The sequence below is a fragment of the Marmota flaviventris genome, chromosome 5, assembly GCF_047511675.1.
Source record: "Marmota flaviventris isolate mMarFla1 chromosome 5, mMarFla1.hap1, whole genome shotgun sequence".
Classification (NCBI taxonomy): Eukaryota; Metazoa; Chordata; class Mammalia; order Rodentia; family Sciuridae; genus Marmota; species Marmota flaviventris.
In genome coordinates, this window is record NC_092502.1 from 19776959 (window position 1) to 19790149 (window position 13191).

At 37.9% G+C, this 13191-nt stretch overlaps 1 protein-coding gene across 3 annotated transcripts in view; it reads left to right on the top strand.

Moving 5' to 3' along the window:
- Positions 1–12799, top strand: part of Gabrb2 (gamma-aminobutyric acid type A receptor subunit beta2) — a 232515-nt gene extending 219716 nt beyond the window's left edge. For all 3 annotated transcript variants that reach the window (XM_027938712.2, XM_071612006.1, XM_071612007.1), the window contains one exon: positions 7700–12799. In XM_027938712.2, coding sequence (XP_027794513.1) covers positions 7700–8047 — 348 coding nt within the window. In that variant the 3' untranslated portion in view covers positions 8048–12799. The remainder of the gene's footprint in view (positions 1–7699) is intronic.
- The last annotated feature ends 392 nt before the right edge of the window (positions 12800–13191 follow it).

Genomic DNA, 13191 nt, shown 5'->3' on the forward strand with positions numbered 1-13191 from the left:
TGAAAAGTTGTTTTCCTTTTACATAAACAGTGACAGATATGAAAAATAAATAAACTTAAAGGAGTGTCCCCCAAGGCTTTCTACCCTTGTCCCTTAAACCACATGTAAGTCTGTCCATCTCCTCTGTTATCTTTGCCCTTGATCTGGGAAGTTTATGCATAGCACACTTTATACTTTTTTGCGGGGGGTGGCGGGGAGGTATTGAACTCAGAGGCACTCAACCACTGAGCCACATCCCTCGCCCTATTTTGTAGTTTATACCTTTTGTTGGGAAAACAAGAACAAGAACAACAACAACAACAACAAAAGAAACAAAGAAATTTTTTAAAAAGTATAGTCAGTTTAACAGCCTAGCAACTCCTGGGTTCTTAAGTTCCGGCCAAAAATATTGAAGCCCAACTCTGTGCTACATACTGAAAATGGTATTGCTCTAATGGATTTTCCATCATTCCAATTTGAGTAAGGAAAAAAAATCTTATACAAGTGAAATTCCTTTCATTTCTTTCCTGCTTTGCCTATATTACAGAACTGTTGAAACCATTAAATGTGATGAATTATATCTCAATGAGGATTATCTGGGTCTCAAAAAAAAAAAAAAAAACCCATAAAACCCAAATCCTGATGGTTTAAGAAAGAGAGAGGGACAGAAAAAGGGAGGGGAACAAGAGAAAGAATAAGAAGGAAGAGGAGGAGGCAGAAGAAGAAGAGGAAAGAGAAGGAAAGAGGAAAAGGAGGAAGGGAAGAATATTCTCGCTCAGTGTCACCAAATCAGGCATGAGCAGATGCAGAGACATGGTGGCATTGGGCCGTGAGCTCTCTTTTGTGTTGGTTCTGTTCTACATTAGAATCTGCATTCACAGTTAACTATCTCAGTAGCTTGTGTAGATTCAGGGCCGTGTGCTTCTACATGCACACCTTGCGACAGTATTTGAAAGTCTTCACTTAGGTGTGTCTATCTGAATGCTCCTGTATGTTATTGGCTCAGAAAAGTTTGTGTGCCCCTGCCTGAGGGGTGCTGTCCAGAGAGCTATGGTTGGCAAACGCCCCACCAGAGCCACAGGAACTGAGAAGGGGAAAGTTGTGGGTTCCCAGACAGCTCTTGGAAGGAGTGGGGTTAAAGAGCAGCTGGAATCCAGATGTCTTCTCTCCTTCCTGGAAAGTGCTGAAGTCCACAGGGCTTTACACCAGTTCTCACCTTTAGTGACCTTTAATTCCAAACTCTCACCATCCCTCTGTAAAGAAAATTTGCAAGATTCCAGCTGAGAGTTCCTGCCATGTATGGAAAGGGTCTTCTTTTATGAGCTCTGAACTGCTGCTGGGTTGTCTGGGCCATCATGTCTCAGCATGGCCGAGTGAAAAAGACCTGATTCTAATTCCTGCTCCGCCCACTTATCCACTGTGTGAACTTGTATTGTTTCCTAACCTCTCTGTGCCTTTTTTTCCCATCATGAAATGGATTAGTGCCTGCCCTACAAGGGTACTGGGGTAATAAAAGGGCTCAGTCCATAAGTTCTTAGTCATAGCTTCTAGATATTACTTGCTAGTTGCTCTTCCCTGGGGTAAAAATGGGACATCTCTTGTGGAAGTGGTTCATGGTGCCATGGCAATAAAGTTTCCAGATCTCAGGTACCTGAGCATGCTGCTCTAGAAAGAGAACTGTATAACTAGAGGCAGAAACCTCAGAGCAGGGAAGGGACTCAAGAGGTAGGCCCCTGAATTTCCAGTCTTCAGACTGGGATTGCAAACTTAAACCCATCTTACTGATGCCTCACAAAGAGATTTAATTACTAGAGTTAAAAAAAAAGAATTAATTTTATTCATTAATATTTATTTATTGAACATCTACTATTTGCTAAGAGTATTCCAGAAGCTTGGGGATTCAACAATAAATGAAACAGACCTTATATGTGCCCTTATCAAGAAATATGATCTGAGCTGCTTTTGGTGGCACATGCCTATAATCCCAGCAGCTCTGGAGGCTGAGGCAGGAGGATCATGAGTTCAAAGCCAGCTCAGCAACTTAGTGAGATCCTGTCTCAAAATAAAATACAAAAAGGCTGGGGATGTTGCTCAGTGGTTAAGCACCTCACCAAATTTTATATATATATATATATATATATATATATATATATATATATATATATATATATACACATACACACACACATATATATGTGTGCATGTATATATACACACACATATACATATACACACATATATATTTATAAATATTTATATATGTATGTATGTACACATATATATATTGGGTTTATGTGTGTGTGTGTGTGTGTGTATCTCACCAGCACAGGAGATGTCTCTCTGGGGCCCTGGCCTCTGGGCTGCATTTTCCCCTGGGGTCAGTATCAAGCCGGTGAGCTCTGTGAACTTGGGGCATCTAGTACTGTCTCTCAGTCTGTTGTTCCCTCTCCACCTAGGAAGTGAAATGCAGCTTCAGTTTGTCTTACCTCACAATAAAAAATAATTTGGGGGGCTGGGGATATAGCTCAGTTGGAAGAGTGCTTGCCTTGCACGCACAAGGCCTTGTATTCAATCCCTAGCACCAAAAAATAATAAATAAATAAATAAATAAATAAAATTAATTTGTTTTAGAATTATTTATCATATTTAGTAAATTCATTTATGTTTGGTAACACAAACATACAGTGTTTAGTAGCTATTAAGAATTATTCTCAGCATTTTACAGAGGCTACTAAAGGAAACAAGAAATTTTTTTTTTTAATTATGATGATTTCCAAGTTCTGGTTTGTTTACCTGTCAATGGCATTTAATAACGTGGCAGTAGAAGATCAAATGCAACCATTCAATGAACATCTGTTGCATTTTTATAAAGAGATCAGTTACAGTCTTTTCAGTTCTTGCTATGTGCAAAGTAGGGCTAAGTACTTTTTTAATGTACTGTTACTTATTTCCTTCAAACAACCCCAGTGGACTGGAATCAGTATTTTCCCTACTCTACATTTAAGAAAACAGGGCTCAGAGAGGTTGAATGATTTTTCCCAGGGTCTCAAGGCTGGTACCCCAGAATCAAACCCTGCATTGACTGAATCCAGAACTCAGAGATTGTTTGGAGCCACATCCTCCATTCCCCACCTAATAGACAACAGGTGCAGTCCCAGGTGTTGATTGAGTCACTGTGCCAGACCTCCAGGAAGTATGTGTTGGTGGCCCAGGAGTGATGTACATGGACACTCTAGTGTGGCTTACAGGGAGGGATTCACCTATTTGGGGGTGGGGGGCGGGTAGGGAGGGAGTGAAATATAAGCTTTGTAGAAAATATGTGAAAGTAGTAGAGAAATTGGTCCTTCATGGGGGGCAGGATGGGATAATCAGAGCAGTGTCTTGGGCCTTAACCATGATGTGCAGCCTAACGAACTAACTACAGCCAGCTTTGTTCCGTCCCTGTGTAGAGATGAATTACACCTGGAGATGGTTATACCTTATCCCTCTCCACTTCACACCTTCATGGTCATGGATAGGTGTTTTCTAGGAAAAGTTACTTTCCTTGTTCAGGTTAATTTGTTCCTTGACTATTAATGGTGTTAATTGAGTCTATACAAGTCTTATAATACGGCTGAAGTATTATGATGATATGACTGACCCCAAAGAGTAACAGCACCTCATTAATTGATATTACTATTCAATACACCTCCCCTGCCACCCACACCTTCCCACCTCCCCCTGACCAGATCTCCAGTGGGGATGATATGATTACCTTTACCTACAGAAATGCCATTCTCCATACCTTTTTCCAGAAGGTCAAATTTATTCATTCAATCAATGTCAATTGCATTTTTATAACAAGATCGGTTACAAAATTTTGAGAGCTTACAATGTGCATAGCGGAGTAACTCTGCAAAGCAAGGCACTTATCTTTTGGCAGTGGTTTTTTTTTGGGGGGGTGCTTGGTTATGTATTGTCATTTTTTTTCTTTTTATCTCACTGGGACCTGTATATATATCCTACTTCATGTACAACATGTTATAATAGTTAACTTTGTAAAGTACTTTAACGTCTCAAGTTCTTCTCACATGCTTTAATTCAGCTAGTCTCCCCAAATCTCTGGAGTTCTTAGATACCAATATAGTTGAAGAAACCCAAATTCAGAGGCATTTATTTTTCCAATGTCAAAAATAACAAATCAGGGTGTCGGGGTTGTGGCTCAGTGGTGGAGTTCTTGCCTAGCATGTATCAGGCACTGGGTTTGATCTTCAGCACACATAAAAAGAAATAAAGATGTTAAAAGAAGAAAACAGTTAACTATTAAAAAAAATAATAAAAAATAAATAAAGGTTGTCCCCAAAGGACAACCTTTTGACTCAAAGCTGGTGTTCTTTCTGGAGACTGTTACTATCATGGGGACCCAGCCACCATGCTGACTTGCCCTACACTGCATCTAGACCATTTGGCACAGTACCAGGCACACCATGGGTTTCCAATCAATACCTGTTAATTGGTGAAATGGACAAATAAGTCAATAAGGCTTCAGAAATTATCTAACTCAGCTTTTGATTTCTGTAGGTAATAAGATGGGACCTCAGTAAGATTAAACGGACTATCTAAGGATGATTTGTTTTAAACCTAGAACAAGTTTCCCCTCATAGTAGTCCGTTGCCTATAGTTTCCATTATGGTTGTTACTGTTTTTTAGACTTTTAACTCAGCCAGTTCTGGTATCAAGTCACGTATTCTTATTATAATTGCTCAGTGAAAAAAACAGTCATGCTGGTGTTTGAGAAGGGGAGAGCCCTGAGTGTCCTCATGCATTGTGGCCAAAAGAATGTTTGCTGAAAAACTATTTTCTAAGTGGTTAAAAAAAAAAAAACTGTATAACCCAGAGAAGAACAGAAAATAAGCACATTATTGAAATATCAATGAGCCATAGGTTTCCCATTTTCACCAGCTTTGCATTTCTTGAGTTTTGGAAGATGGCACCCTCCAGCTTCTCACCTTTGAGTTTTAATGACCAAGGTTTGAGTCCCAGTTCCATTTAGTATCTGTCTGACTCTGTGAAGTTTGATGAATGCCCTCACCTGTAAACTGGGAGAAGAATGCCTTTTAAGAGTATGGTTGTGAGAAGAATGCCTTTTAAGAGTATGTATGTTCTTGTAGCTGCCAAGAACTAGAAAATAGCACCAGCCTTTAAATATCTCTTTGCTTCCCTGGGGAGCAGGAACCCATCACTAAAACCATTAATCGAACTTTCTTTGACAGATCTCTTTCAAAATGTATTGAGTTTAGTTTCCAAGTCTTAAAAACATTTAAAAATAATTTTAATAGTATATCTGTTTAGTCTTTTTACTATGCAAAATGCCACCATAAATAAACATACAGAATATCCGATCAAAGGGCAGACTAATTGGTCAGCTAATGCATAGCAGCATGTTCTATATTTTTGTAGCTTCTGTTTCTCAAAAGCTATTTGATTTTAATTTATAATGCAGGACCGGTAAACCATTTGAAAGCTAACTGTTAACATATAATCTTAGTAACCTTTTTTGCCATCTGCATAATTCATGAAGCTTAGAGCATTCATCATATCTTTCAATTGAGTAATCTTGTTTACATGTGTCATTGGTGGCTATCACTTTTTTCCTTTACTTTGTAAATCCAAAAAGTGTAATGGAAATTTTTGTATTCTTATTGTCTACCAAAATAAGTAATAGTCTATTATTAATGATAACTTGAGATGGCTAGATTCTATTATGTGTAACAATTGAGCCCTTTTAAAATTAAGGCACCCCATTCTTAACACAGCCCTAAACATTATATAATAATCCAGTATTTGAGAATCAGGATGTCAGTGTTCATCCTTTACTTTTGTCTTTGCAAGAAGAAATCATCAAGAGAGATGACTCAGGTCTGGCATTGTGGCTCAGTGGTAGAGCGCTTGTCTAGCACATATGAGGCACTGGGTTCAATCCTCAGCATCACGTAAATAAATAAAATAAAGGTATTGTGTCCATCTACAAGGAAAAAATTTTTTTAAAGAGAGCTGAATCAAGAGAATGCAATTGAGCATTCAGACTTGGGCCTGCTGTCTCTTCTAATCCTGTCCCCTTTCTTTCCTTTCAAGCCAGTCCCTTCCCAGACTCAGAACTCTCTACCTCCAACTCTGTTTAGTTGTTAGCCTCTCATTTTCAAATTCCTCATTCTGAATTCTCTTATATTCTGGCAAGTCAAATGTGGCCTGTTTTATATTGCTCAAAATGGTTCCTTTAACTTATTTATATTGACATTGCAAATTTAAGGTGACATCTCTACTGTGGTTGTTCAAAAGTATCAATGAAATGAAATCACACCAAAAAAGTACTGGCCATATATAGCATGTCCTTACGAATTACTCACTACTTTTACTTCTAGTTTTGCCATTAAATCATCTACAAACACTTATGAGCATAATCCAGTAATTCATTACCTGACGTTATCTTATACCAAGTACAGTTTAATATTTTATGTGTTCATATAAAGACTATACATTCTTTAAACATATCAGGCCGCCTTCTAGTTATCTGCATACCCTAAACAGAAATAATGATAGGGATACTAACAGCACTGCATTCTAAAATTACATAATTGCCACAGTTCTCCAGGACTGGATTATTTTTTTTTTAATTTTTTATTGTGGGTTGTTCAAAACATTACAAATTTCTTGACATGTCATATTCCACACTTTGATTCAAGTGGGTTATGAACTCCCACCTTCACCCCATACACAGATTGCAGAATCACATCAGTTACACATCCATTGATTTACAAATTGCCATACTAGTGTCTGTTGTGCTCCACTGCCTTTCCCATCCTCCCCCCTCCCCCCTCCCCACCTCTCCCCTCCCCTCCCCTCCTCTCTCTCTACCTCCTCCACTGTATAACCCTGAGGGTCTCCTTCCATTACCATGCAATTTTCCTTCTCTCTCCCTTTCCCTCCCACCTCTCATCCCTGTTAAATGTTAATCTTCTTCTCCTGTTCTTCGTCCCTACACTGTTCTTAGTTACTCTCCTTATATCAAAGAAGACATTTGGCATTTGTTTTTTAGGGATTGGCTAGCTTCACTTAGAATAATCTGCTCTAATGCCATCCATTTCCCTGTAAATTCTATGATTTTGTCATTTTTTAATGCAGAGTAATACTCCATTGTGTATAAATGCCACATTTTTTTTATCCATTCGTCTATTGAAGGGCATCTAGGTTGGTTCCATAGTCTTGCTATTGTGAACTGTGCTGCTATGAACATCGATGTAGCAGTGTCCCTGTAGCATGCTCTTTTTAGGTCTTTAGGGAATAGACCAAGAAGGGGAATAGCTGGGTCAAATGGTGGCTCCATTCCCAGCTTTCCAAGAAATCTCCATACTGCTTTCCAAATTGGCTGCACCAATCTGCAGTCCCACCAGCAATGTACAAGTGTACCCTTTTCCCCACATCCTCGCCAGCACTTGTTGTTGTTTGACTTCCTAATGGCTGCCAATCTTACTGGAGGACTGGATTATTATACCATTGCATGGGTGGGAAAACTGAAACTCAAATCGCTTATGGGGACAGAGCCACACTTCGGACTCCACAGTGAAATAGCAAAGCCAGTTGTCTTTCCCACTGTGTGTCTTATCATATTTCCTTGCACTGTAAGCACCCACCAAGGCTTATTATTGTTTGAGTTGTCTTTTCTGATTCTTCTCCCTTGCAGATGGACCCCCACGAAAACATCTTACTGAGCACACTTGAAATCAAAAACGAAATGGCCACATCGGAGGCTGTGATGGGACTTGGAGACCCCAGGAGCACCATGATGGCCTACGATGCCTCCAACATCCAGTATCGGAAAGCCGGGTTGCCCAGGCACAGTTTTGGTCGAAATGCTCTGGAACGACACGTGGCGCAAAAGAAAAGTCGCCTGCGGAGACGCGCCTCACAGCTGAAGATCACCATCCCCGACTTGACTGACGTGAATGCCATAGATAGGTGGTCCCGCATATTCTTCCCAGTGGTTTTTTCCTTCTTCAACATCGTCTATTGGCTTTATTATGTGAACTAAAACGTGGCCTCCCATGGGAATCAAGGACTCGATTCCTCCTCAGAACAGTTGTACAGCCTGACATAGGACTTGGAAAACACATCAATCCAGGACAAAAGTGATGCTAAAATACCTTAGTTGCTGGCCTATCCTGTGGTCCATTTCATACCGTTTGGGTTGCTTCTTCTAAGTAATGAATACACTAAGGTCCTTGTGGTTTTCCAGTTAAAATGCAAGGGATGTGAGCCCATGATGACAGGATTGAGCTTGAGTATTCCGTTTTCATCTGCATAGTAGGCAGCTACTCAGAGGGGAAACATTTAGAAGATATTCTGGAAAGGCTCAATAGCATTGTCAGTCATTGCCCTAAGATATGGTCATATCCAGACACTCTCTGTGTTCATTCTTAAGGTTGGCGTGCTATTGAAATAGCGCTGTGCTCATGAAACATTATCAGCAGTACCATGCACACATGTTACTTTGGGATGGTCTGTGCCTATGTTATTCAGGTGATCATGATGTCATGGGGAGATAATTACCACTGAACTGGTAGCTTCTCATATAGTTGGAGCAGGATTAGGGTGGGGAGCCCAAGGGGGCTGGGGCCAAGGCAGAGACTTGGTCAGCAATTTGGTCATTGTCTGTGTTTGATGGAGTATGGGGAATCAACTAGGATATCCTTCATTTTGGCATTTAGAGATAGAGACTCTTCTGAACATTATCATACATGGGAGTACCCAAAAAATATTTTGCACAAAACTATTTTCTAGGTGGCTAAAAAGTTAACAACACAAAGCAGAGTCAAAAATTCCAGAAATGAGTGTTGTAACAAATTTAAAGCAAGCAAGCATAACCCTTATCACCGCCCCACAGCATCTGGTCTGTACATACTGTGTCCAGTGGCAAAGGGTAGAGAGAGAATTATTTTTTTTCCAACATCACAAGATTTTGACAGCATATCTAAAGAGGTTTTTATAATTTATCTAATCAGAATACAGTCAGAAAATAGAAAAGTTAGGGGAACTAGAAATATCTTAGATGTTCAGGTTAGATCGGGAGTCATGCAGGAATATAGAATACAGACATGGCTAACAAATAGGTTATCTTCCTTCGAGAGTGCCAGGTATCTCTGGAACATTTCCCTATGAGTTTATTTTTTGAATTGAATAGGGTATTTCAAAAGGAGGATTTGTTTATTGCTTTAAAGGATTAATGGTCCTCTTCAGATTTTCTTGCTTCCAAATTACTGATAATATTCTTAGAAGATAGGCACAGTAAGCCTTTGGGAGAGTGAGTGAACTCTATTTTCATCTGGGCAATGAAGTTTACCTTTATAATTTTGAAAGCAAACAATACTTTAAAAGAGTTTGTGCATGAAAAAAAGTTTGTGGGTTCACTGGATTTGATTTTCTTAACGGGTGCTTCCATTGTGTATATTGCAATCTGCTTAATCAAGAAAAATATGAAAACTAGTGGACAATAGGGTAATAATAGAGCCACATTAATCTGTTGAGAGTTATGAGCCTTGGTTGATATTGCAGAAAAATATATAACTGATAATTAGGCTGACATGGTATATTGGTTTATTCTACCTTAAATTATGCCATTTGTTTCTTTTTGTATTAATTGGACATATGCATTCATATGTTGGACAGAAATGACAATAGGCTGATAATATTTTATTTCTATCGATGTGAGGCTCATATTTTGCTTTTTGTGTAGAAAATAATGAATTGTTTAATTTTATGTAAAGTTTGATTTGAGTGAACTTTTTCTCAGAAGATGACTTTGTCGTTTCTAGTTAGAAAACAAAAGCATCCTCTTTTCAGAGTAACATTTCTAATTATGCATATGGGCCAAGGCCAGTTATTTTCTTGTGGATAAAATGTATGTTTTCTTCCCCTCCTAATTCAGTAGTTTGGAATATTATGGAGTCCTGTTGCTCTCCTATTCTACCTAGTAGAGAACAACAACATAAGAAAAAATAGTTTGTCATTCAACTTTCTGAAATTGCCCCAAGGTGGGATAAAAACAATTTTCCCCAGTGTAGAAAAGTCTGGATTTTATTTCTGATTACATACTTGAACACCTCTGAGTATAATCTCTGGGCAGAATCTGACCACGGATCTTCCCTGTATGCTCAGAGTAGAGGTTTCTCATGTTTCTCCAGGGACATGCTTTCTCCTAGGCAATCATTTTTTGGGGGCGTCACACTAATAAAAGTGCCTGCCCCTTGTGGCCAGGGGGTAAAGTTTGAGTAGAAAATAACAGGAAGGAGCTTATCAATAACTCAGGGGCACAAGTCTAAAATGTCATTTCAGAAAGTTTTTTCTAGACATAACTCAGAGCCCAAGTCTAGAAGTGGGCTCTTATTTGCAATTTCCATAAAAGCCATAAAAATTCTTAATATTGTCATTCATGATTACAACAAAATTTTGGATGTCTAGGCAAGTCAACGATCTGAATCAATGTGGAGGGATACATCTTCATAGCATGAGCCTCAAATACATATGACCAGGAATTCATTTCTGCTCTCAACGATGTAACGAAACTAGGTAAAGGAGAGAAGATGGAACCTTGAAATGAATGTGTGTCCTAGATCGAAAATCATATATTGGCACTCAGTAAACATATAGATAGAAAAAAACTGACTCATCCTGTCCAGAAATAACAGTAGACATAGAATTTATTCTAAGCTATATGTTTAGTTGAATTTGAATGCAGTCATCAAATGCAAGGAAGGGTGCTAGGCTTCATAAATCCAGACAGCCAGTCAGCTTGATATCCAGTGGTTAAACTAAAGGACCACAAAGGTGTGTTTTTGCAATTCTGATATGATATTACTATCAGTTTATACATATGTATAGTTTTTCTTTTGATTATAAAACTGCAAGATAGCCAGCAATTAAGGTGTTTTCTCATCTTTGTGAAATTCATAGGAAATCTGACTCTAAAATGCACAGTCTAAATGAAATCTTCGATCTCAACCTGTATATATATATTGTACATGACTGCTAGTAGGTATGAAATGCACTTCAGAATTGAAAACCCATGCAACATAATCTTGTGTTTGCAAAGGAATGTTACAATTCTTTCTACTGCAATTTAATAACAGGGGAAAAGACTCAAGCAGTGCCATCTAGACCTTTACTCATTTCTTCAAAAGCAGTGCTAAGTAAAAATATTACTACTACTACTGATGATGATGATTTGTAAACCAAAAGACTTTACCTTCTAGCATTAGGAATACACAAAAATATTGTCAGCTTAAAAAAGCACAACACATAAAGGAAGTGCAGTGGAATGCATAATGGAGAAATGAATCACATTTATTTTGAGCAAGACCTGCATTAAATTGGCAACTAAGACAATTTCCATTTTCTATAGGTAACTGTGTTCCTGTTTTATGATTAACTTCATATTCAAAAACAGAAACAGCAAGACAACATCAACAAACACAGGTCTTACAACATATCTACATGTGTATATGTGTATATATTGATCCATGTAAACATACATACATATATATGCATCCATATGTTGGAAAACAAAAGGAATAAGCTAATACGTTTTGTTTCCTTCACCAAACCAGTGTATATGTATTTTTAATTTAGCAACCAACAATCAACATATTGAAATAAGTAATACAGGGTACTGAGCATTTCTCGTATCAGCGCATCAATGCCCACAGTTCTTATGAACCTTTGCAGAGTTCGACACTACAATAGTACTGTACCTCGGAATATCCAAGTTAACTAGTTCTCACATTGCCTGTCTAATTGCTCTTTTTTAAGATACAAATAATGTTGTCCATCAGTGATTTAAAAGCAAAAATGTCTTAAGAAAATGGAAAATGATAAAAATTCCTCCTGGGAGGAGAAAAAAAAATGAAACTAAACCCACCATGTTGGTTAGGGAAAAATACAACTGTAGCAATCATGCCATTTTGCTAAGTGTACAAAGTACATGTTATGTGAGCAACCGTGACTTTCACTGAGAGTGTGTAAATATTAAAACAGATTTCTTAAATATTTTTAACTTCTAATTTGTATTTTATGGTAAGGCAACGTGCTAATTCTGTTTATGGCTTAAGTTGATGTGTTCTAATATTATGTAAATAATCAAACATGCTGTAAATGAATAGTCAGTAGATACAAATAATTGTGTTTTTTTAAATTTTTTTGTTTGTATTTACTATGTTTGTATTTACGGTTACTGGAGTGCCCCAGCAGAGTAATTTAAACACCCTTTTGCATAAATGGTTTGGGAATCCCAGACAGAAGGGTTTCAGTTTGCTATCTCATATGCGTGCACACGCACGCACACAAACACCACACACACACACACACACACAGACTCAAACATTCATAATCTTCCACTCCCCTCTGGTTCACTTCCTCTCACCCTCCCTGCGCTATGAGAAAACCCAGTAGTGTTTTCTGTAGTCAATTTGACAACCAAGAGATAGCCTTATAAATGGAAAATGGAAAAAGGAGAAATGATTATTGATATCTTAATAGAGTTTTTTTTAATATGTCAGATTACTAGAAACCAAAGTTTGCAAATTAAATGTCAATTTTCAAAAAGTGAAAGTTTGTATTGATGGCAGTACAGAAAATAAAAATGCTTATTCATAACAGCTCCAGACAATTGCTACACACAATGCACACTAGAAGGTTTTTTTTTCTTCTTCTTTTAAACAGTAGCCTTTTTTGTCCATAGATAGTATTGTTCCTTTCAACCAAAGACTCCAGAATTATTTTTTAAAAGGAAAAAAAAATAGGGGAAATGGGGGGGTGGGAGACACTGCTTCACACCAAAGGTTTATAAAACATTTTCCAAATGCACTAGAAAGATTGTAGAAACTAGTAAGGAGTCAGCAGGATACTAATAAAGATACTTCCCTAAAGAAACGATTTTTAAAAGTGGGGGTGGGGGGCAACGCTCTTAAATAGCTTAGTTTTTAGAAAATGATAAGTAGTAGAACATTGCTGTAGATGTTAAAAATTCTGACATCAAATTTTAATTTGCTTCAAGAAGTGCTTTTGTGATAAAGATAAATATGATCCAAAATGACGAAAAACAAAATTTATGTTCTTTGAGTTCCTAACCAAATGTCACTCCCCTATCACATTGACCTCTAATCTGATTCCATGTCTGTGTCC